Genomic DNA, 24,096 nt, shown 5'->3' with positions numbered 1-24,096 from the left:
TATAATCTAACAAAGAAAAAAATCCTTCCCTCTCCCCTAAAAACATGCTTCTAACTCAGTTCATTTGGTGTCCCTGAAAATTCAGGGACATCATCTCAATGAATCCCTACAACAGTTTTGTGAAGGATGAGGTTTTAGACAAAGCACAGAAGCTAAACTATGTCCAAATATGGACATATGTCCATATTTGATTTAGTTCATGATATATTAACACAAATAATAATAGTAGATTAACTGTGCAGATCTTACATTATTGAATCTGCTTCTCACAATGTAACCATTAAGGTTTGGGAGAAAGAGAAAGGAAGAGGGAGAGAGAAAGTTGTTTTAGAATTTGTGGTAAAAAAATTTCTGAACAAAATGATTTTTAAGCCTACTGTTCTACATTATTTCCACCAATGTTTGATCAATCTAAATTCCTGTGTGCCCAAATAAAGTACAGGACTGTTAGCACTCATCCTGAGTGAATGTCCCTGCTTCATGACTTTATGGAAGAGTGTAGTTTTCCACAAACTGAAATACAGGGTCTCGACCAGGAGCGCTACGCCATAGTGTTCATCCAGAGCACTTGCTCTAATATTTATTAGGTTTGCCAGATCACCTTCGACATTGCTAGACTTATTAGAGCTATGCGGGGCCAAAGGAATCACAAACCTGATTTGGGCTCAGGGAGAAACCTGTTCATTGCACAAGAACTTCCTCTCTCTAAGTGGTGTACTTTCCTACTGCACTCGGCCTTTTATTTTTTATTATTTTTTATTTTTTTAAAGATTTTATTTATTTATTTGACAGACAGAGATCACAAGTAGGCAGAGAGGCAGGCAGATGGGGGCGGGGGAGCAGGCTCCCTGCTGAGCAGAAACCCCATGTGGGGCTCTGATCCTAGAACCCTGGGGTCATGACCTGAGCCAAAGGCAGAGGCTTAACCTACTGAGCCACCCAGGTGCCCCCATGGGCCTTTTAAAAACAAACAAGCAAAGGAAACTGGTATGGCCACCTGAGTTAGATGTAATGGGACTGAATTTACATTACCATGCATCCGAAAATAATACAGGTATCCCCTGCTTTCTGACGCTTTGTCATTTTGCTTTTATGCAAGACTTACAATAACACAGTCTTACAAAAGCGAATGTCCTCTTCAGATTTCTTCTGGTGAGTGAAAACAGGTGTTAATGCAGGTATTTTGTAAAAACAAACTGACAGAAAGTGGTGGCACCTACTCTTCACACTGTTTTGGCTAATCAGAGTTTTCATAGGAATGCGCTCTTTTAGATGGCAGGGGAAACATGGATATATGGCTATACAAAAAATACTATAGATATTTTTAATAATCAGCCTTGAATATTTTAAAAATAAATAGCTAATCACATCAGAAGAATTAGAAGTAAAATGTATTTGACCTGTCATAGTTTTTTGTTTGTTGTATTAATGTGCATGATTTTTGGAGACCTTGCTTAAATTCCAAATCCTATAACAGAAATTCCTAGAAAGAAAACACCTAGAATAGGACAGCTTATCTAGGATTTTTTTTTTTTACTGTTTTACCTCACCTGGCCTTTCCATATGAAAGGAATAGCATAAAAATCTGCAAGTCTTTTTGGTTTTAACACTGAAAAAATTTTGAATTAAAAAATAAAAAATGTCCTCCAAAGGCTAGTTTTTTTAAAGTGTTAGTGTTTCTCTGTAAATATTTATCTGTGCTAGCTAATCAGGTATTATGGCTAACTAAAAATAATCGTGTATGGGACCAGTTTTCAAAAGTAATAAAGTACATTTAATATTTAAAAAAGAAAAGAAAGGGAATGGCATATTGTTTGTAGTTTTCATCATGCTCTTTACCTCAAAAACTCTTAGGGTAGGGTTTGGATAGAACTAAACAAATGTTCTTGTTGTCTGTTGTTACATAACAACTTAATGTATAGAATCACAATATAGTAAATCCTCTTTACTTGTCTAAGGAATCATCTGTTGATTCCACTTATAGAAATGAAGTTTTTTTAGTTTCCTTGGGCATATGTCACCAAAAAATGTTTCTTTTTTGCAAAAGTTATTCTAAAATTGGGCACTGAAATATAGGAAAAATTTCCAGGCCTCTTTCTCCTTAGAGATTTTCAGGGATCTGGGTTGTTGTTGTTGTTTTAATGAATACCTAATACCAAATAGTAATTAGAATTATGTTTTTTAAATCTCTGCTGTTTCCAAATTTAGACCTACATAGGTGTCCTGCCAAGTTATCCAGGCCTCCCTGGGGACATGCCAACATTTAAGAAGGATCTACATTCTCTTGGCCCTTGTGCATGACTTTAACTGAGAAAACTAGCCTGGGAAAGAATATTTGATGTTGATAATTTGATATTTATTCCTCTAGGACACTATCTCACATGGAAGGTGATTTGAATCCGTTCATTCAAATACATCATGGTAAATGTGGGGCTGAACCTTTCCCTGAATTTACAAACTACATTTATAAAAGTAAATAGAGATTGGAAATGGGCCCCATCTGTCTAAATCTAACCTTATACTTGCAGTTTGCATGGAGGACAGCAGAGGGAAAAAAGGAAAATTTAGTTAAAATTTTAACAGAACCCCCCAGTGTTGTTTTTTTTATAGATTGGAGAATACGAGATAATTTTTTCTTCCTCGTCTGTCCTCTTTCACGATTTCTCCTCTTTGTCTCCAGGTTTAGCTTTCATCCTGGCTCTCTTCCTGCACACCATTTCCCCGGAGTGCATATATTCCCATAGGCATAACTATGCATATCAACCTATATTTCTGAAAGCTTTTCTTCCACCCTGATCTTCTAACTGTAACTGCCTGGTAGCTTTTTAATTAAAAATTGTTTGTGACGGCATACCGGGGTGGCTCAGTCAGTTAAGCCATAGGCTCTTGATTTTGGCTCAGGTCATGAGCTCAGTGTCGTGAAGTCGAGCCCCACATTGGGTCCCACACTCAGTGCAGAGTTTGCTTGGGATTCTCTCTCTTTTCCTTTCCCTCTGCCCCTCCCGCCTCCCCTCCCCCATCACAGGTTCTTTCTCTGTCAAATAATAAATTAAAAATCTTCTTAAAAAATTGTTTGTGACTTTTTCCTAGTTTAATATCGAGGAATGGTTTAAACATATTGGGTTTAAGCACTCTTTTCTAAACACCTGGATGAAACAGTTCATATATTATATCATATATTTGCAGCCTGTGGTGTCTACCTGAAGAACATTTTACTTTAAAAGGAAAAGATGCTCTCTCCAAATGATAAAAAGTTAGAAAAGCTGGATCCATTTTATCGACCTTCTATGTCCAAGCAGAAGACCAGCGCAGAAATCATAAGTGAAGCACGAAATGCTTTAAGAACAGTTGGGACGCAAAGACCATTTACACCACGGGAAGACCAAAGAAAACTCTTTGGTCCTGCGTCTTCCAGAACACCGGAAAACAGACCTCCTTCTTCTTTCAGGTAATGACGTTTCTCTTGCTTATACACTCGGCTCTGGAAGCCACCAGAAACGTTTTCCTTTAATTCTAGGTATGCATAGTTGCTTTTTAAGTTTGATGTCTGCTAATTACACCTCTTGTATCTATTCAGAGATTCCTAAAGGGAAGTCTAGACCTTGGGTCGAACAAGTTGCCTTGGTTTGAAATGGTGAATGGTGGTTGTCACACCAACTCTATAAAGTGCTATGAACAAAACTTTTTTTAAAAAAAAGTCACCATATGCATTTCTTCTTTTCATTATTCAGTATTTTTTTTAATTCCCCTACAAGCAATGAACAACCTTATTTAATAAAATGTTCTAAGAACTATGATTTTTTAAAAATTGCTTCTTCCTCAAGGCTTATGCATTAAATGCTTTTACTTATTTGGGGACTAGAGTTAACTAACATACACTAGAAATAAATGATTCTTCACAAACTAATATTTCTGTTCCATCTCCTGTGCTAGCCTTCATGCATCCAGTTTTGAGTCATCTGAGTCCAGGCCCATCTCTGGTGCTCGTCTCAGTCCACTAGATTTTGTGAGTACCTTATATTACCATCAGTGCTGTGAAATGGAATTGGCCCAAAATACTTGAATCAGTAGTTGTATATGCTAAGAAAAGGACCACATAGACTTAAGTATACTGATAATTTAATATGAAAACAATTTCATTTATATTTTTTCAAATGTTTTAAATCTTGATGATATACTTCTGTTATTTTCCTATAATTTATTTATTTTTATTTTATTTTATTTTTAAAATATATTTTATTTATTTATTTGACAGAGAGCAATGATGTGAGAGAGAACACAAGCAGGGGGAGGGGCAGAGGGAGAAGCAGGCTTCCTGCAGAGCAGGGAGCCCAACATGGGGCTGGATCCCAGGACCTTGGGGCCATGACCTGAGCCGAATGCAGACGCTTAACATCTGAGCCACCCAGGAGCCCCTGTTTTCCTATAATTTAATAATAAGAACATCAGAAATACATAGTAACCTGACAAACAGAATGTTTTACAATATTTTTTGTTTTTCACAATTTGTTTTGTTTTTTTCTTAAAGTTATACATATTTTATTTTTAATAGAAACGTATACAAATAAATTATATATATATGTATACATAAAGGGTCAAAGGTTTGTTACCCAAAACACTCCAGAGGCCTCCTGTTCCCTTATTCTTCATTCTACTCTTAACCAGTGACTCTCACTTTAAACTCTTTTGGCATGTTCTTTTGGTATTTACATCCAAAATTTTAAATAACAGTGTCTTGTTCCTCTCTGACTTGTGAGTTTGAAGAATTATCTAATGACTTCTCACTAAGGAAGGTGAAAATTTAACTCTTGTCTGTCCGCCCACACATCCTCACAACAGTCATCTTTTTTGGCCCCAGTGCTATTCCCAGTATAGATATATCATCACTTTGATTAGATCCCTTTTCTCTATGATTATATAAATCCTGTTTACAACTGAGTCTTGAACTAATGATGATTACTTTTCCTTCCCTGTACCACTTTTTGTTTTCCCTGGTGTTAATTGTTGCCTTGCTTTTTTGTTTTGTATTACTGCCATTTCAACCTCAAACTCTTCTCCAGGTTTCTAAATCTACTTCACATATTCAGGCACATGAAGTATTATATTGATTCATCTTTTTGGAGAACTATCCCCACTTTCTCCCAGACCATTTACCCTTGGTACCTGGCACACAGCTTGCTTCTCCTTCTTGTGATGGCTTACCTATCTCCTGTATCCCAGGATTTACTTTTGGAGTATTTCCTTTGGTATATTCTAGAGAAAGGGTTTATGGGAAGTACATTATTTGAGACCTTGATTGCTGTTTTTTCTCTCTAGAAGTTTGTAGGATATTTCTCTTTGTTTCCAGTGTTCTAAAATTTCATGATAATGGACCTTTGTGTTAGTTTATTTTCATCCATTGTGCTGGGCACTTTCAATGGAATCTCATGCCCTTCAACTCTGGGAAATGTCCTTGAATTATTTTGGTGTATCTTCCCCTCTTTTTTGTTCTGTTTGCTCTTTCTGGAATTTATTATCCCAATATGTAGGAGTTGCTGGACTGGTACTTCAGTTTTCTTTCCTTTTTTAAATTTTTATTTCCCATATTTTTTTGGAAGATACTTTATCTTCTAATCCTTTTATTGAGTTCATTTCTGCCATCTTTTTTTTTTTTTTAAGATTTTATTTATTTATTTGACACAAAAAGAGAGAGATCACAAGTAGGCAGAGAGGCAGGCAGAGAGAGAGGGGGGAGCAGGCTTCCTGCTGAGCAGAGAGCCCGATGCGGGGCTCAATCGCAGGACCCTGAGATCATGACCTCAGCAGAGGGCAGAGGCCTAACCCACTGAGCCACCCAGGCGCTTCTCTGCCGTCGTATTTTTAAATTATTTAATTATTTTTAATTTCCTAAAAGCTTTTTCCCTGCTCTAAGTCATCTTTTCTTATGTATAGTATTCTTGTGTTTCATGGTTGTAACATATTGAATGAGTATATTAATGATAATTTTGATTTTTGAATTATTTCCTTTTTCCTTTAAAATCTCTGTTGTGCCGTGTGTGTGTGTGTGTGTCTTAAACAGCAGAAATTTATTTTCTCACAGTTCTGAAGTAGAAGTCGAAGATCAAGAGGGCAATAGGGTTTGTTTCTACTGAGGCCTTTCTCCTTGGCTTGTAGATGGCCATCTTCTCCCTGTGTCTTTACACGGTCCTCCCTCTGTGTCTGTTGCATTTTAATGTTTGCTTTAGTTTCTCTTTTTCATGTCAGAGGCTCTCCTCTGATAGCTCATGCTGCTTGTTTGGCTGCTCTTATTTGAAAGTAGAAGCATGTGGAATAGACAGGTCGACCCATAGGTGATACCTAACCCCATCAGGGAGGACTGGCTGGGCTGTGTTGCTTATGAAACCCCCAGCGGCAGTATCTTCAAGGATTAGCAGTATCTTTAGGGATTTCCTTGTGGCAAGTTAATTCTCTGTACAAGTATATTCTAAGCTCTTGCCTAGAGGATAAAGGCTGGTTGCTATCTTCCAAGAACCAGCTGGAGGAAGAAGGTAGGAATACCTAGCATTCAGTAGGTAAATATTCAGTTAATTTCTTTGTTTATAATAAGTACCCTGACACTCAATTCTGCATAGTTAGCCTGATTCAGGCACCTCTGTTTTACCCTCTCTATGGAGCAAATCTCCTGACCATGTAACATAGCTACATGGAGCTGGGAGGGAAGGAGTTACACAGACTTTCAGCCAATCCTCCTTATTTAGGTCTCTTCCCCTTTTAGCTCTGCTGCCATAAGTACCTAGTGATACTAGTTCCTTAGATTGTCATGGAATCGGGGTGGTGTTCAAGCTGCTTCTTGTTGTTTTTTTTTTTTTAAGATTTTATTTGTTTATTTGACATAGACAGAGATCACGAGTAGGCAGAAAGGAAGGCAGAGAGAGGGGAGGGGGAGAAGCAGGCTCCATGCTGAGCAGAGAGCCCGATGCGGGGCCTTGATCCCAGGACCCTGGGATCATGACCTGAACCAAAGGCAGAGGCTTTAACACACTGAGCCACGCAGGCATCCCTGCTTCTTGATTTTTATTACCACATATATGTGTGCTTATTTGCATGTGTATATGTGTTTGTTTTTGATGAACTATTTGAAAGTAAGTTGCAGATCTTTTAAGACTTCATCCATAAAAATTTAAGTGTGCATCTCATATGAACAAGGACACTCTCCTGCATCACTACAATATTATCATCAGAGCTCAGAAAATTAACATTATTCAGTAATATCATCTAATGTACAGTCCATGTTCAAATGACCCCAATTGTCTCCAAATGTATCTCATATTCTTGAACTACTCATCAAAAAGCTTCCATGAGGAAGATTATGCTTGTTCTTATATTGTAGATGGTAAAAATAAGGTTCTAATATAGTAAGCATGAGCCAATGTGCAATAAACACTTTGTTAGCCATTGTTGACATGTAGTTTCTTACACTTACAGTCTTGGAAACCTCTTGGATTTTGAGCCAGCCACAAGAAGCCCCCCGGTTTGGAAGCCCAATGTGTTTACCTTGTTGTAGAGTCATTCTCTGTGTTCTGATTCTGTGATTTGATTCCCATGAATTGTTTTTAGTATTCTATAGTTTTTGGAGATTCACTCAGTTTGGGCCTATTCTATCCTAAGAATCTCTAGTTCTAGAGTTAACCTAGTCAAATCCAGCCCTTGTCAAACTGGTACAGTCTTTGGACTGCAGGATTAGTTAGTAGGCAAGGATAATATTGGCCTTTGCTTCTGTTTAGGATCATTATAATTATATTTCTTTACTGCAGAATGGTTAGGTGCTATGTGCAAAGTAACAATAGCCTCAGAAATCCCCATGTTGAGTAAAATAACTCCTTTAGTTTGAACTCCTTTTGTTATAGTAGATTCTGTAAGGGTCTTAAGTATAGATTTCATTTTAAACTGTAATATATATATTAAATATATATATAACAGTATATCTAAACTGTAATTAATATATATATATTAATATTACATATATATATTACATATATATAGTTTGAACTCCTTTTGTTATAGTAGATTAGGTAAGGGTCTTAAGTATAGATTTCATTTTAAACTGTAATATATATATATTACAGTTTAAATATACTGTTATATATATTATATATATTATATATATATATATTATATATATATTACAGTTTAAATATACTGTTATATATATATATATTATATATATATATATTATATATATATATTACAACTGTTATATATATTATATATATTACAGTTTAAAATGAAATCTATACTTAAGACCCTTACCTAATCTACTATAACAAAAGGAGTTCAAACTAAAGGAGTTATTTTACTCAACATGGGGAACGTTTGGAGCCCCCAGTCAAAAAATTCTGAAAGTGAACCTGCCATTCCACCTTCTTTCCTTTTCCTTTCCCCTTTGAGAGAACTATGTGACTCCGAGAACCTCTTTCCTGCCAAAGGAGGGAGATGAGGGGAAGGAGGAGTGCGGGAGGAGGGAGCGGGAGCAAGGAGACAGCTGGGGAGGCTGGGACAGGGCTGTCTCCTAGTTACCGGCCCACTAGCTGAAAGAATTTGCGAAGACCTAAGTGACCGACCTTCAGCCCTTTCTGGCTCTAGGTGACTTTCTTAGGCTAATTTGCCTTTTAATAATTCCTCAGCTAGCAGTCAATCAAGGAAGAGGGACCAAGAAAGCACCCCATTCCAGCTGCTGCATTTAACAAATCAGCTCACCTCTTTGAGCTTGTATGTTTTCCCGTGTCCCTGTTTTGACTCCCGCCACCACCCCACCCCGGGGTCTGGCCTGTGCTCCTTCCCCAACCCCCACACCCTCTAGCAAGTGGTGGGCTGCCTCTACTCAGGGGTGCCCTGGCCCCTGACCACTCGGGCCTTGGCTGCCTGGCCTGACTGGGCAAGGTTCCCATTAGGATCTGTAATCTCATCAGACAGGAGGGAAACATGTATACCTATTTGCTGTATCAGTATGACCGGTACCTCTGTTTTCTTCTGTAGCAGCTCCCACCTTCCCTTGACAGCACTGAGGCATGGAGCTGTTGGGTAGTAGTAGTTATTTCTGTTTTCATTCTGCTACCCTGGTTAACTGGTGTTCAGATTTATATACACAGGAACCGCTGTAGGGAAAGAGATGTGACCCTGTGAATGAATAGGAGATTTTTGTCTTTCATTGTGTGTGTGGTTGTTTTTTTTTTTTAAGAAACAGATTTATTGGCTCTGAGAGATTCTTTTTTTTTAATTTCTTATTTTTTTAATTAACATATAATATATTACTAGCCCCAGGGGCTGTGAATCGCCAGGTTTTTTCATCATTATTTTTGTCAAAACAACTCTTCCTGTGTTTCCTAAACCTACAAAGTCTAGTTGGTTTAAGCCTCATATATTTTTATTAAACTTTTTATCGACATGCAGAAAAGACACAGATCGTAAGAGTGCAGTTTCGTAAATTCACACAGACTCACCTCACTTTGTGATCAGCGTTCAAAAAGAAAAAAAAAGGTCATTACCAGCACCCCAGAAACTGCCTCCCCAGGGCAACTACTGTCTTGATTCCTCACAGCATAGATTAGGAGTTTTTAAGATTGTATTTATTTATTTTAGAGATCATGAGTGAGCAGGGGGAGGAGCCTCCAGAGGGAGAGGGACAAGCAGACTCCATGCTGAGTTCAGAGCCTGACAGAGCATTTGATCCCAGGACCCTGAGATCCTGAATCCTGACCTGAGGTGAAATTAAGAGTCAGAGGCTTAACCAACTGAATCACCCAGGTGCCCCAAGCATAGATTAGTTTGAGTCCTTTTTTCCCCCACGTTTTACAGGAACCAAGTTCCAAGTATTTGACAAGTTAAATAATATAGTATATTTTTAAAAGAAAGGGATTTGGAATTCCCTGTGTACCTTGGGGATAGGGGAAACCCAGGTTAAGAGAAAGCAGAATGCGAATGTCAAAGCAGTGTTTTTCTCTGTCATTTTTTCTGAATGGGAACATTACAGCAGCGAGTCACATGCTGGGAGTGACAGAGGAGCCCAGCGCACCCGTGGACAAAAGTCATAGTGATAGAGATGCACATACAATTGCCACATCCAAACGTTATGTGCTGGTAGGAAAAAATTTTTTAACAGCTTTACTAAGGTGTAATTGATACACAATTGTATGACTCAGGGTTTCCAGAAAATAAGAACCAGTAGTCAGATAGATAGATAGATGCATACATACATACAAACATACAGATACATAGAGATTTGTTTTAAAGGATTGCCTCACATAGTTGGGGGTGGGGATTGAGAAGACCCTCGGTCTGCTGGCTGCAAGCTGGAGGCCCAGGCAAGCCAGTGGTATCTTTCCAGTCCAGGCCTGAAGGCCTGAAAAGCTGTGGGGGGACAAGGTAGCAGGTGGCCGGTGGCGTGAGTCTCCATCTGAATGTGAAGTCTCGAGAACTGGAAACACCGGTGTCCAAGGGGAAAAGATGGATGTTCCAGCTGAAACACAAAGGACAAAAATACCCTTCCTCACTTGCAAGAGTTTTTAATATTTGTTTTCTAACTTCCAAGAGGTCTTTTAGTGTGTGTGTGTGTGTGTGTGTGTGTGTTCTGTTGCTCTACAAATCAAATCCTAGCAACTTTCTGAGGTGGGATGTGGCAGACCCCCCTTCCTGTAGAGTAGGGAGGACCCTGCCTTTCCGTCTGGTGATCCAGAGGGGCCATGTCCAAAACTGGTCAAGGCCTGCCATGCTTGGGTGAGAGTCAAGGCCAGGCAGATTCTTTAAAATGTTCTAGGAATTTTGTCTCATTTGATTGGGTTGTTCTATGAGAACAGTCTCATTCTTCAACAGACATTTTATCAGCAGGAGCAAATCCTACCATCTGACTTTCCCAGTGTCCTTGATTATACTTGAGTCACTGGAGTGTCATGGTACACAAAACCAGGGAGGTGAGGTCCTCAAGGGAAAATTTCAACTTCCTCGCAAAGTTCTCTGAGTTCGAAAATGAAGTGAATCTTCTTTTTTTTTAAGATTTTATTTATTTATTTGACAGACAGAGATCACAAATAGGCAGAGAGGCAGGCAGAGAGAGAGAGAGGAGGAAGCAGGCTCCCTGCTGAGCAGAGATCCTGATGCGAGGCTCGATCCCAGGACCCTGAGATCATGCATGACCTGAGCCAAAGGCAGAGGCTTTAACCCACTGAGCCACCCAGGCACCCCTGAAGTGAATCTTCTAATGAAACAGTTTTTACTGTTTTGCTCCATAAAAGCCAATTTGCTCCACAAAAGGGGAAGGATGTGTTGTAGAAGCTGGCAGGATGGAAACTGATGGCCTGTTTAGTAGTTTTCCCTCAAAGAACTAAAAATGCTTACATGTATTACTTTATACTTGATGTAGTCAAGTGAGATACACGTTTAAATGGAATAAATAATTTTCATTGAGGACAGGAGTCACATGGGACTAATTTTTCATTCTACAAACAGTGACGGATTTTGCACTAGGAAAATAATGTCTTTTATCAAGAAGCAGTTAAGGGGTTTTATCTTGCCATCCAGAGATAACGGAGTTATTTTCTTTTGGGTAAAAATTAGCTTTGCACATGTTCCCTTTATATAAGACCTTTTACTTTGTACCCAAAACATTTATAACAAGGCATCTGTAAAAGAAACCATTTACTTTATTCACATTATTATTATTTGGCAGACTTTTCAATCTTTGTTTAAAGATTCAATGTACCTGCAGAGTACAGGCTTTCTGAGATAAGAAAATCTCACATCTACATTTAATACTGACATTATCCATATATATTCCATCTTTCATAACTATAACTAAAGCACTTATTTTCCCGTTTATACTCTTAACATTTTTGTTGCTATTAGCTTCATGGGCTAAATCACATTCTTTTGAATATTTTGTAACAAGTTAGGGAGACTAAAAGTAAAGGGACTATTAAGTAAATATAGCATAGTTTATGTAGACAAGTGAGTGTTGTCTCTCTTAGAAGGGACCCCTCTGAATTCAAAATCTTTTCCACAGCAAGGTTGTGTCAAAGGCTAGGGTCTTGGCTTTTTTTTTTTTTTTTCCTTCCCTTTTTCGAGATTTTATTTATTTATTTGAGAGAGAGGAAGCACGAGTGGCGGGGTGGGGCAGGGCATGAAGGGGTAGAGGGAGAGAGGGAAGCAGCCTCCCTGCTGAGCAAGGAGCCAGATGCAGGACTCCATCCCAGAGCCCTGGGAACATAACCTGAGCTGAAGACAGAGGTTCAACTGACTGAGCCACCCAGGCGCCTTTAAGGGGCTTGGCTTTTGAAGCTTGGAAGAAAATCTGGTAAATATAGTGTTCAGGGGAGCTAGCCTTTCTCCAGCCTCCGTAACTGAAGTTGTTGGTATGTCAATGTCCCTGCTAGACAGTGCTGATCTCCACTTGAGAGCAGGGCAAGTTCAGAGAAGTAAATGGCCTGGCCACATTCACATAACTAGATAATGGATTATACTTCAGTGTGGTTTGATCTCAGGGTGATTTACTCTTTCCTTGTATTAGACTGATTATTTTATTTTCCCTTTTTCTGTGTTTAGAAAAAAAATGTGTCTCTAAAGTCATGAAGCTAATTTTTTTCCTGCCTGGTTGATGGATTGATTCTGGATGTAAATGAACAAGAGGATACAAAAAATATTTTGAAAACTATTATCATTATTGAAGTAAACAACTTCTTGGAAGGAGAACTCTAATATGTTCTAAGTTCTATTAATGTATATGAGAAAATGAGTGTTTGAAATGGAGTGTCATATACAATACATAACCTCACCCATTTTTCCAGAGCATCTGGCTTCAGTTTCAATCAGATTTCTAAAAAGTGCACTGATTTACCTATTAGAATGACAGTCACTCTGTTCATATATTACATTAGTGACTTTAGGAACTTCAAGTCGATTGTTTTGGGCTAGAGAGCTAAAAGCACCTACTGCCATAACATTACTCTTTCATAAACAGATAATCATGTTAAAGTTGGAGGGAAGAAGGGTGGATCACTAAGCAACCCCCAAAGTGGGAGTTTAGGTCCCTGTGAGGTTCTGGCCCTGGGTTAGAGGCTACCGCCATCTGGAAGTGAGACTACTAGATGCTCTGGTGGCAAAATGCCCAGTGTTTTGGTGCTCGTATTTTTTAAAGTCTTTAAGGAATTGGAATATTTGCCAGTAATGTTCCTTTTCTAAGGGTATCAGCCTGGAATTCTTGAGATGTGGAAAATAAAACGTTTTAAAAAAGGTTTTATTTATTTGAGAGAGAGAAAGAGAGCACGAACAGGGTTGAGGGGCACACGGAGAGGGAGAGGGAGAAGCAGATTCCCTGCTGAGTAGGGAGCCCGACGTGGGACTTGATCCCAGGACCCTGGGATCATGACCTGAGCTGAAGGCAGACACTCAACCAACTAAGCCACCCAGGTGCCCCAAAACATTTTTTAAAGATTTTATTTATTCATTTGAGAGAGTGAGAGAGAGCACGTGCACATGAGTGGGGGAAGGGGCAGAGAGAGTGGGAGAGAGACAGGCAGATTGGGCACGGAGTAGAACATAGGGCTTCACACAGGGCTCCACACGGGGCTCGATCCCAGGACCCTGGGATCAAGACCTGAGCTGAAGTCAGACCCCTAACCAACTGAGCCACCCAGGCGCCCCCAAAATAAAACATTTTTGTATTGTAAGTCCAAAACAGCTTCTTGTTCTTTTTTTTTATTATTAAGATTTTATTTATTTATTTGAGGGAGAATGAGTGAGAGAGAGCATGAGAGAGAAGGTCATAGCGGGGAGCAGACTCCCCAAGGAGCTGGGAGCCTGATGTGGGACTCGATCCTGGAAGTCTGGGATCATGACCTGAGCCGAAGGCAGTTGTTCAACCAACTGAGCCACCCAGGCAACCCGGCTTCTTGTTCTTATGTTTTAGACTTTATAATCTAAATTATTCAAGAATTTTTATATTCTTGAAAAAGTACTTTTGCGGAGTCCAAAATATGTAACGATAGTACTTGGTGTACATAGGTGCTCAGTAACTGCTTTCTGAGCTGGCAAGAACACAAACATTTACAAACCATTTTGATCATATTGTATCAAATGTTACAGTCTCATACAGATATCTGTTTCCGAGCATGAGTAAGTTGTTTTTTCAAACATGCTAAGCATGGTAATAGAGTATTTAAAATAATGTTTTTATATTTGACAAAAACTATATATACTATATTAAATACAAATATGACAAAAACTATATATAACATATACATAATGTGATATATGTGTGTGTGTGTGTGTGTGTGTGTGTGTGTGTATGTATATATGTATACCACATGTCACATTAAGTCAAATGGGCCAGGGAGGTATAGAATTGGGTGGCCAGAACGAGGCCAAGCAAAGCAGTGAGCCCTGTGCTCATCCAGAAGTATCAACACCAGCGCCGGGGGTGGGGGGGGTGAGGGGGGTGAGTCTTCTTTGAGACAAGGAAATGCTTGCCAATCATTTGAAAAATCTCTTTCCAGAAACCGAAAGCTCCGGCATCTCCCACCACGGAGGAGGATCCTTGCCTTGCCTTTCCCAAGCCCCCAGTGGACCCAGCGAAGATCAGAAGACTAAGCAGTGCCCGGGCTCGCTTATTCAGGGCAGCCTCCCAGGGGGCCCTGCTGCCTGACAGGACCCTGCCTCCTGCTGAGTGTAAGGCTGGGTCACTTCCTTTGAAATCTGGGGGGCGGGCATGTTTTTTTGAATGGGCACACAAAAGCTATTTTTACATGATTTTTTTTTTCAAACCCTACAGGATTTTTACATTAATGAACCCTTAGAGAATATTGTTATTCACCAGGTTATTCACCAATATTGTTATTCACCAGGTTATTGTTATAACCTGGTTAAGAAACAGGGTTCATATATTTTTCCGGGCATTTAAGAAGAATACCTAAATGGCCAGTTTTGTTTTGTTTTAAAAAGTTACTTGGTAGGAAAAGAATATTAGGGTAAGTGTTTAATAACGAGGAGGTTCACCTGAGTTGGAAATAAAGGATTTTTAAATCAGAGTTCAAACAGTTGTTAATTTCATTAGGCACATTTAAGATTCATACGATGTGCACTGAGCTGAGGTCTTTGAAAATACTTTTCCAATCCCATGTGACGATGAAGCTAAAGTTGGATGGGGCCTTCCCAGTTCTTTTCCACAGAATGGCTAGTGGATTTCTAAACCTGGAAACAGAGAAGCTACAAACCTCAAGTTCTAAGGTGTGCCCCAACCTTTGGAATCACCCCTGCCAGAGTATACTAAGAGTTTTTCAAATTCTGCAGGAAATGACCCATTAGTGAGATGGCAATCAATTTAGTGGATCACCAGCATTTAAAAAAAAATGAAGTAGAATAGAATGGAGAACATCAGGGCAAATCGCAGACAATAAGGTAAATATTGCTTCAAGGAGACCTACTGTAGTCCTGTACATGCGTACTCAGGTCGCATTACAAATTTGTTACGTATTTATATTCAACTATATTGTGAATTTATTATTATTCTATGTAGTCATAACGTTGGAAAACCGCTTTACCAGGGGCTGACCACCCCTGCCCTCCTTCACTCAATAAGGCTTGAGGAAGAAGGCTAGGTTTACAGATGTAGAGAGGAGATTATCTGAAGAGGGATCCCAAAAGTTCCAAGTCACTGCCCAAGGATCCTACTTGCTTGACATAAAAGCGTTTTCCTTTAATTAGTCACTGACGTTTAAATGTAGAAGACCTCATGGAAGAATCCAGATTTACAACCTCTTCTGGGAAACTGGAAGACCTGGCAACACGGGCCCCCGTTCCGGGGAGCACCCACCCCCGTTAGCCCAGGGTACAAGCCGCGGCTCCCCATGTCTCCCCAGCCCGCTTTCCTCCTTTCCTGACCCCTCTGATCCCTCGTGAACCCTGACATCATGGAGGAGGTAGAATCAAGAAGGAAGGAAGAGACAAAGAGGCAAGACAGCGTGTGCAGATCCGGCCGTTACGGTGCTGTCGCAGGATATGTGATCAGGCAACTTGCTTTACCCCAGGTGTCCCAGTGTGTTTCTTTCCTGTCAGGCAATCAGATGTTAACTGAGCCCCTTCTAAGTGCCAGACGGCACCCTCGGCCCACAGGGTCCTGCTCTCAAACAGCTTGTGAGGTTTGTAAACAGTAAGTAGGAAAACAAGGAAATAAGATAATTGGGGTCCTGATAAGGACGGTGAAGAAGATAAGTGAGATAATGGGCTGGAGAATGTCCACGGCAGGAGTACTGTGTGTGAGATCAGGTGGCACTAGAATGTGTCCTTGAGGAGGTGGCCCTGAGTTGAAATGTGACCGGTGAGAAGAAGGCGGCCATGGTGAAAGCTGAGGACAACGAGCCCAGGCTGAGGGACCTGGAGGCTCAGAGACAGGAGGAGGGTCACTCAGGTGGTGGAGGACCCGAAGGCCATTATGGCTGGAAGATGGTTTACCCTGGGGACATGGAGGGAGCCACCGCCCCAAAGGGCCAGGCAGGGGCAAATGGCCCACACTCTGTGCTGCTTGCCCTGAAAAGCCAGCGCAGGGTTTAAGGAAGGGACAGACCTCCTCTGACTTCAGTTTCTCAGCTCTAGCTGCACTTAGAATCCCCTGAGGAGCTTTTCAAATGGGCCCTCCCTGGGGACCCCGTCAGACCGATGACATCAGAGAGGAGTGGGGATTACAGGACCAAAGTCCTTGCCATTATGAGGGGCACAGGATGTGGAGCCCGGGGTTGGGAGTGAGGTCAGACCTCGCTAGGAACCCCTTAGAAACGGGCTGGCAGAGCTGGTGTGAGGGTAGTGTCGCTCACTAGATGTTTTGCTTCGGAGCCTGGATGCCGCCGAGGCGTTTTGTGCATTTAACTCTTGGTAGCTCTCAGGTGAGCGCCCTGCGGCGCCCACTCCCTGGCTGTTGTCTGCACACCCACTGTGGCTGCCATTTCCCAGCCCTGAGACTGTCCTCACGCTCCCCGAAGGGCCAGAAGCATGTCTTTGTTGCCATTCTTGTTGCCCTGTTCGCAGGGGTCCAGGGCGCCTCATCCCCGAGGTCCAGGCCGAAGTCGGGGTCAGCACTCATGAGACAATGACAGTAAAAAGTCATTGTCATTTTAAAAGCACACATTGCCCCATTAAAACAATATACTCAGGGTGCCTGGGTGGCTCAGTGGGTTAAGCCTCTGCCTTCGGCTCAGGTCATGATCCCGGGGTCCTGGGATCGAGCCCCGCATCGGGCTCTCTGCTCAGCAGGGAGCCTGCTTCCTCCTCTCTCTGTCTGCCTCTCTGCCTGCTTGTGATCTCAGTGTGTCAAATAAATAAATAAAATCTTAATATATATATATATATATATTAATATTTAATATATATTAAATATAAATATATATTATATATTTTTTATATATATATATATATATATATATATATATATATATATATATATATATATATATAATGGTGCTGAGGCTGGAGTCTTAGTATATATATACTAAGACTCCAGCCTCAGCACCATTGTCATTCGTGCAGGGGCCTCCTGGGCTTGGTACTGGAGTCTCTGCTGTCTAGCGAAGATGCCTTTCGGTGGGGGACTGAGGCTCTCAAGGCAGCCGAGCAGGGAGACAGAGGGTGTGTGCCTGCCTTTCGCCTGAAGTCATTTGTAGCGGACTCGGGCACAGGCAGGGAGAGGGGTGTGGTGGCAGGTTGGGAATTTCTGACCGAAGAAAATGAAAAGGGAAGGGACGCGTGTGGCCGTCTTCACAGGACCTGCAGTGAATTGCTGTGTGCTCAGGTGGGCCTCTTGGCTGGAGGTGGCAGTGTGACTAACGCCGCCCAGTTGCTCGAGCTGGACAGAGGCCACAGGGCCGTCTCCGCCTTCTCACCATCCGGGTCCTCTTGGCCTTCGCCAGGCCCTCGACAGGCTCCCGAAATGGGCTTCCGAAGCGTCTCCTGGCTCTGCACGTGCTTTTGCCACCATTGCCGCCCTGCTGTCAGCCCCCCTCACCGTGCCTGGTCTCCTGGCGTCCCGGTCTTGCTCCGCCCTCCGCTCACCGAGGACCGCGCTCCCTTGGAGCAGCCAGAAGAGCCTGGAGAAACCAAGCTGCCAACCGCACACGGCTGTGAGCAGCAACCTCATCCCTTCATCCCAGTGGACCGTGAAAAACGATTATTGTGCGCCATATGGGACAAGGGGGCAGGAGGCAAATAAAAATCAGATTGCATCATCCTCTTGCTGAAAACCCTCTGGAAGGCTCCCTGTGTCTGAAGGAGTGTTTGCCGAACTGAGTCCCAGCTTTCCCTTGGATGAGGGGTCCAGTGCTCAGACCGGTCTGCCTGCTTCCTCCCTCTCCTGGAGAGCCCCAGAGCACATGGGCCTAGCTGAGGGTCGGTAAAGATGCCCATTTCATGTTAATTCAACCCAGCATTTTATTTATTCATTCATTCATTATTCATTTGTTCATTTATTTATTTCCATGTAAATATTTACTATGCAGTGGCTAAGGGTATGCAATGGTGGGCAATGCGGTCAGTATTTTTTTAAGTTTAATTTTATTTTTTCAGTGTTCCAAGATTCATTGTTTATGCACCACACCCAGGGCTCCACGCAATACGTGCCCTCCTTAATACCCACCACCAGGCTTACCCAACCCCCCACTTCCCTCCCCTTGAAAACCCTCATTTGTTTCTGAGATCCATAGTCTCTCCTGGTTCGTCTCCCCCTCTGATTTCCTCCAATTCACTTTTCCTTTCCTTCTCCTAATGTCCTTCATGTTATTCCTTACGCTCCACAAGTAAGTGAAGCCATATGATAATTGACTCTCTCTGCTTGACTTATTTCACTCAGCATAATCTCCTCCAGTCCCATCCATATGGATACAAAAGTCGGGTATTCATCCTTTCTGATGGAGGCATACCATTCCATTGTATATATGGACCATATCTTCTTTATCCAGGAAAAAAGACAGTCTTTTTAATAAATGGTGCTGAGAAAATTGGACAGCTATATATAGAAGAATGAAACTCGACCATTCTCTTACACCATACACAAAGAGAAACTCGAAATGGATAAAAGACCTCAACGTGAGGCAGGAATCTGTCAAAGTCCTAGAGGAGAACATAAGCAGTAATCTCTTCAACATCGGCCACAGCAACTTTTTTCAAGACGTGTCTCCAAAGGCAAAGGAAACAAAAGCAAAAATGAACTTTTGGGACTTCATCAAGATCAAAACCTTCTGCACAGCAAAAAGAATAGTCAACAAAACAAAGAGGCAACCCACGGAATGGGAGAAGATATTCACAAATGACACTACAGACAAAAGGCTGATATCCAAGATCTAGAAAGAATTCAAACTCAACACACAAAAAATAGATATTCACATCAAAATACGGTCAGAAGACATGAAAAGAGACTTCTCCAAAGAAGACATACAGATGGCTAATAGACACATGAAAAAATGTTCATCATCATTAGCCATCAGGGAGATTCAAATCAAAACCACATTGAGATACCACCTTACACCTGTTAGAGTGGCCAAAATGAACAAGACAGTAAACAACAAGTGTTGGAGAGGATGTGGAGAAAGGGGAACCCTCTTACACTGTTGGTGGGAATGCAAGTTGGTACAGCCACTTTGGAAAACAGTGGGAGATTCCTCAAAAAGTTAAAAATAGAGCTTCCCTATGACTCTGCAATTGCACTACTGGGTATTTGCCCTCAAGATACAGATGTAGTGAAAAGAAGGGCCATCTGTACCCCAATGTTCATAGCAGCAATGGCCATAGTCGCCAAACTGTGGAAAGAACCATGATACCCTTCAAACCTAGCGTTTTACAAATGTACTTGACTGGGGAATCTGTGTTTTGAAGAATGCAGTTTGGGAAATACTGACCTAGCAGAAGAGCTGGCAAACTTTTTCTGTGAAGAGCCAGAGAGTAAATATTTTAGACCAAATGGGCCATATAGTCTCTGTTCAACCTATTCAACTATCCTACAACTCTGTTGTAGTGGGAAAGCAAGATAGACTGATTGATAGGCCCCAAAACTTGAAGTTCTTCTCAGTTTCACATGTTTTAGAATAGTGTTCTCCTTTGAGTTCTTCCCAGCCATTGAAATATGTAAAAACCATTCTTAACTCGCAGGCTATACAAAAACAAGGGACAGGCTAGATTCAGTGGATGGTTTGCTGACTCCTGGTGGAGGGGATGAAGTCCCTACTCCTCTGCAGGAGTAGGGACTTCTCAAGCATTCAACCAAATGCAGGGCCCTTCTAAGTAAGGGACCCAGCTTGACTGTACAGCTTATATACACACAAAGCTAGTTCTGACTCCAGACTTTTGTTCCTTTTTCTCAGAACTCCTTTTGGCCTCCTGTTAATCCTTCAGAATACTTCTCAGGCTCTGACTCCTCTATGAATCCTTCCCTGACCAGTTCCCAACCCTTCGGGACTCTCTTGTTCTCTCTACTGCCCTTACCTGGCCCTGGGCCACACTGTACGACATTTCTCTCTTTTAACACTTCTGCCTCTCTGTCTCCGCTATTAGACTCAGCAACTTCAATAGGAAAAGAGGATTTCTTTTACTGGTAGCCTGAGAACCTAAAACGGGGACTGGTATATGGTCGGTGCCAAAGCAGTATCTGTGAAATGGAACTGTTTTCGCGTGGTAACACTGCTTGTTGTAGACTTTTGAAGTTTAACCCATGATCCATTACAAAATTAGTACAGCGTGCTATGGATGTTTACCAGGAACACAAAGGGCATTGGTACTCATGCTCAGTTTTATTGTGGACCTCCATCAGGAGAGTCAGAGGGAGCCCAGGGCAGCTCCTCACTGCAGTAATAACTGACAAACTCCCTCCAGTAGACTGTGAAGTCAGAGGGGCAGCAGCAACTCCGCCTCTGAGTATGGGTACACTTACCCCCTTCAGCAGCAGCTCTGCATGGCTGGGATTCCCTGCTTCTCCCCCACTGTTAGACCGCTAGCCCCTAGAACAGCACCCAACACAGGGCAGCGAGTACCTAATAACTATTCATGGAGTAGACGAATGAAGGAAACCAATGCTAAAATGTAGGAATAGGCTAAAACTGCATTACTTAAGACAAAATCTGGGCTTTGTAATTCAGTAGTGAAGGTATTTAAGGCAGTGTGGTGCTACGGAGAGAGCCCTGGACCAGAAGTTGGGATTCTTGGGTTTCCTTAGTAATACTGACAATAACTTCTATGTTTGTAATAAATCACTTTACTAGACCATATCAGTTCATTCTTAGCACATCCCTAAGAGGTGGGAACCACTGAGGAAGGTGAGAGAAAAGTTGAGTGACCTGCCCGCTTCACTCAGCCAGAACTTGACCCTAAATCTGATGGAATGCAAAGCCCACACTCTTCAAGCTGTACAGTCCCGGCCCACCCTGAACTTGCTCTGTGAACTTAGACTGGTCACGTTAACACTCAGGTTTTCAGTTTTCTCATCTGAAAAATTAAGTTTAGACTAGTCGATCTTGAAGGTTCCTTTCAGCTTTAAAACTCATTGTTTTGAAAGCAGGGAGCTTAGTCGGAGTGGACTAAGTGGTTTTGTTGGTTTTTATTGGTTTGTTCAAGTGCAAAAAAGGAAACTTTGAGTTGCTCTGGAGAAGCTTGCAAAGCAGTATTTTCTATATGAACCTCATCCCTACATTCCCCTTTGGAAAAAAATTTTTTAAAAATATTTTATTTATTCATTTGAGAGGGAGAGAGAGAGAGAGAGAACAAGCAGAGGGAGGGACAGTGGCAGAAGGAGAAGCAGGCTCTCTGCTGAGCAGGGAGCCCGAGGTGGGTCTCCATCCCAGGACCCCAGGATCATGACCTGAGCTGAAGGCAGATGCATAACTGACTGTGCCACCCAGGCATCCCCGAAAAAAACATTTTATCAGAGACTCAAGTGTGCTAGCAGCATCACAAATGAGCTATTCCTAATGGCCAATGGCTGATAAAGAAAGAGTATTGTATCATAGGTCTAAGAATCTGCAGTCATATACACACTAGTTGTTTAGCTTAGAGACTGGACTTCCGTTTGCAACTATTATCCTCTTCGTCCTCTTTAGAAAGACTTAGAAGCCAATGCCTTCCTCTTCCTACCACCTGGCAGTGGTGTCTAGGTCCTCCCCGATCTGGGTGCTGTCCCTCTGATCAGCTCTCTTCCTCTTCTCCCTCACATACTCCGCTCCTGTTGCGTCTTGAGCATGCCAGGCGCACTCCTGCCTTAAGAGTGGCCTTCTCTCTGCAGGGAATTCTGTCCCTTGTCAACCAGGAGCTAGATGCCTCACCTCCATTGCTTACCATGTCCACCCTCTTCAAAACTGCTGTCTACCCCCATCCCCAACCCTCTTTAATTTTCTCCATTTTTCTACTTTTGCTTTATTTCCATAGTACTTATTATATTATATCTTGGACCTCATTTATTATGGTATATTATTAATTATCTGTTTATGCCTATTAGGATATAAGCCTACAAAGCCAGGGATCTTTGTTTCATCAGTGATACCTCCCAAGTGTCTAGACCAGTGTCTAGTTACGCAGTACTTTTTTTTTTTTTTAAGATTTTATTTATTTATTTTAGAGAGGTGGAGGGAGGGAGAGAGAGAGACAATCCCAAGCAGGCTCTACATCCAGCATGGAACCCCCGATGTGGGGCTTGAGCCAGGGACCCATGACCTGAGCCGAAAGCAAGCATCAGACACTTAACCGACTGAGTCACCAGAAGACATAGCGCTCAGTATGTTTTGAATGAAAAAAAGTTGTTAACATGATCAAATTCAGGAAAAGGAGTCATTGTTCTGGGACGCAGAAGTATTTCTGTGGACTGGGTTAGTCATAAACCTCCATTCAAGTTCATGTCCTCTGGTAGACTCTGAGAGAGCAGAGAGAAGATCTCATTCATTTTAATGAATCGATGCTGCCAAGCCTGAAGTAGTGGGAAGATCTTGTAGATTTTGGCAACACAATTCCAGACTAGATTATAAGTAATATAAAAAATTTTAAATTGTATAAATTCTTAGATTGAAAAAAATATTGAAAGAATGATTCCAAAAATCAGAAACACTTTGACCAAACATCTCCTTGATTCTACAGCAAAGACGACGGTGGAACCCGAGGAAACAGTTGTGATGGGGGACCCTATGGTGAAAATAAACGGGATTTATTTAACAGAATCAAGAGCTGTTGGCCGCTTAAAGAGTCACCCACTTCAGCTAACTTATGATGGAGGCTTCAGTGAAATCAAGAAGCAAGAAATGTTCAAAGGGACAACCACCTTGCCATCTCATCTCAGAAGTGGAGGGTCAGTATTCTTTTGATTTAGTTTTCTGTTTAGGATAAACTGTGTCATATACTAGTTTGTTTCCTAATCTTATGTAGATGATTGATTTGCATTTCCCTCTTATACAAACACATTTTTAAGTTAATGACGCATGAATAGGAAAGATTTTTTTTTCTCATGGCTAAATGGAGTTGGTTTTACATCATTCCCTATTTACTCCTCAGGAAAACATTTATTCATACCCGCCGAACGCTGCGTTGATGGGCCTGTCAGAGTAGTCTTTGCTTTAGTTAGGCTGTTCGGCCAGCCCTCGAGTGATGAGTGATTGTTCTGTTTGTGGGTTATTTGGGATTCCTGGCTGGCCTGGAATCTCACGTTCCCTCCCTTGGATTAGTTCATGCTGTTAATTCCACCAAAGAGTAGACACTTTTCTTTTTCCCATGTAGAAACTTGGATTCAAATACTTATTTTGCAAACAGGTAAATAGTTAAAACAGGAGAATCCCGTACCTTTCTCTTGTCTGTGATATCCCTCTCCTAATCCCTCACAAAATTAATTATTGGGAATTACTTTATTTCATACCATGTTCCTAGACAGGGCTTTCTAGGGCTTCCCCTAGAAAATTGAGGAACAATTTTCTTACCATAGTAAGATTTGTGGAGAAATGTTCACTGTACGGACCATGTGAATTCTCCCGTCCCCTCTCTCGCCTCCCCCCACCCCCTCCCTGTGTTTTCCTAAAGAAGTCTCTCGAATGAAGGGGAACTGGGGTGGAGGATGGGAGTAGA

General features: G+C 41.5%; 1 protein-coding gene across 1 annotated transcript in view; it reads left to right on the top strand.

The window, feature by feature from the left end:
- ARMC2 (armadillo repeat containing 2) overlaps positions 1–24,096 on the top strand; it is a 111,013-nt gene that overhangs the window by 4,388 nt on the left and 82,529 nt on the right. Inside the window, exons 2-5 of the mRNA XM_044244526.1 lie at positions 3,187–3,448; positions 3,934–4,006; positions 14,523–14,694; positions 23,122–23,329. Coding sequence (XP_044100461.1) covers positions 3,231–3,448; positions 3,934–4,006; positions 14,523–14,694; positions 23,122–23,329 — 671 coding nt within the window. The 5' untranslated portion in view covers positions 3,187–3,230. The remainder of the gene's footprint in view (positions 1–3,186; positions 3,449–3,933; positions 4,007–14,522; positions 14,695–23,121; positions 23,330–24,096) is intronic.

Source organism: Neovison vison, chromosome 1, assembly GCF_020171115.1.
Source record: "Neovison vison isolate M4711 chromosome 1, ASM_NN_V1, whole genome shotgun sequence".
NCBI lineage: Eukaryota > Metazoa > Chordata > Mammalia > Carnivora > Mustelidae > Neogale > Neogale vison.
This window is presented reverse-complemented; position numbering and strand designations above follow the sequence as displayed.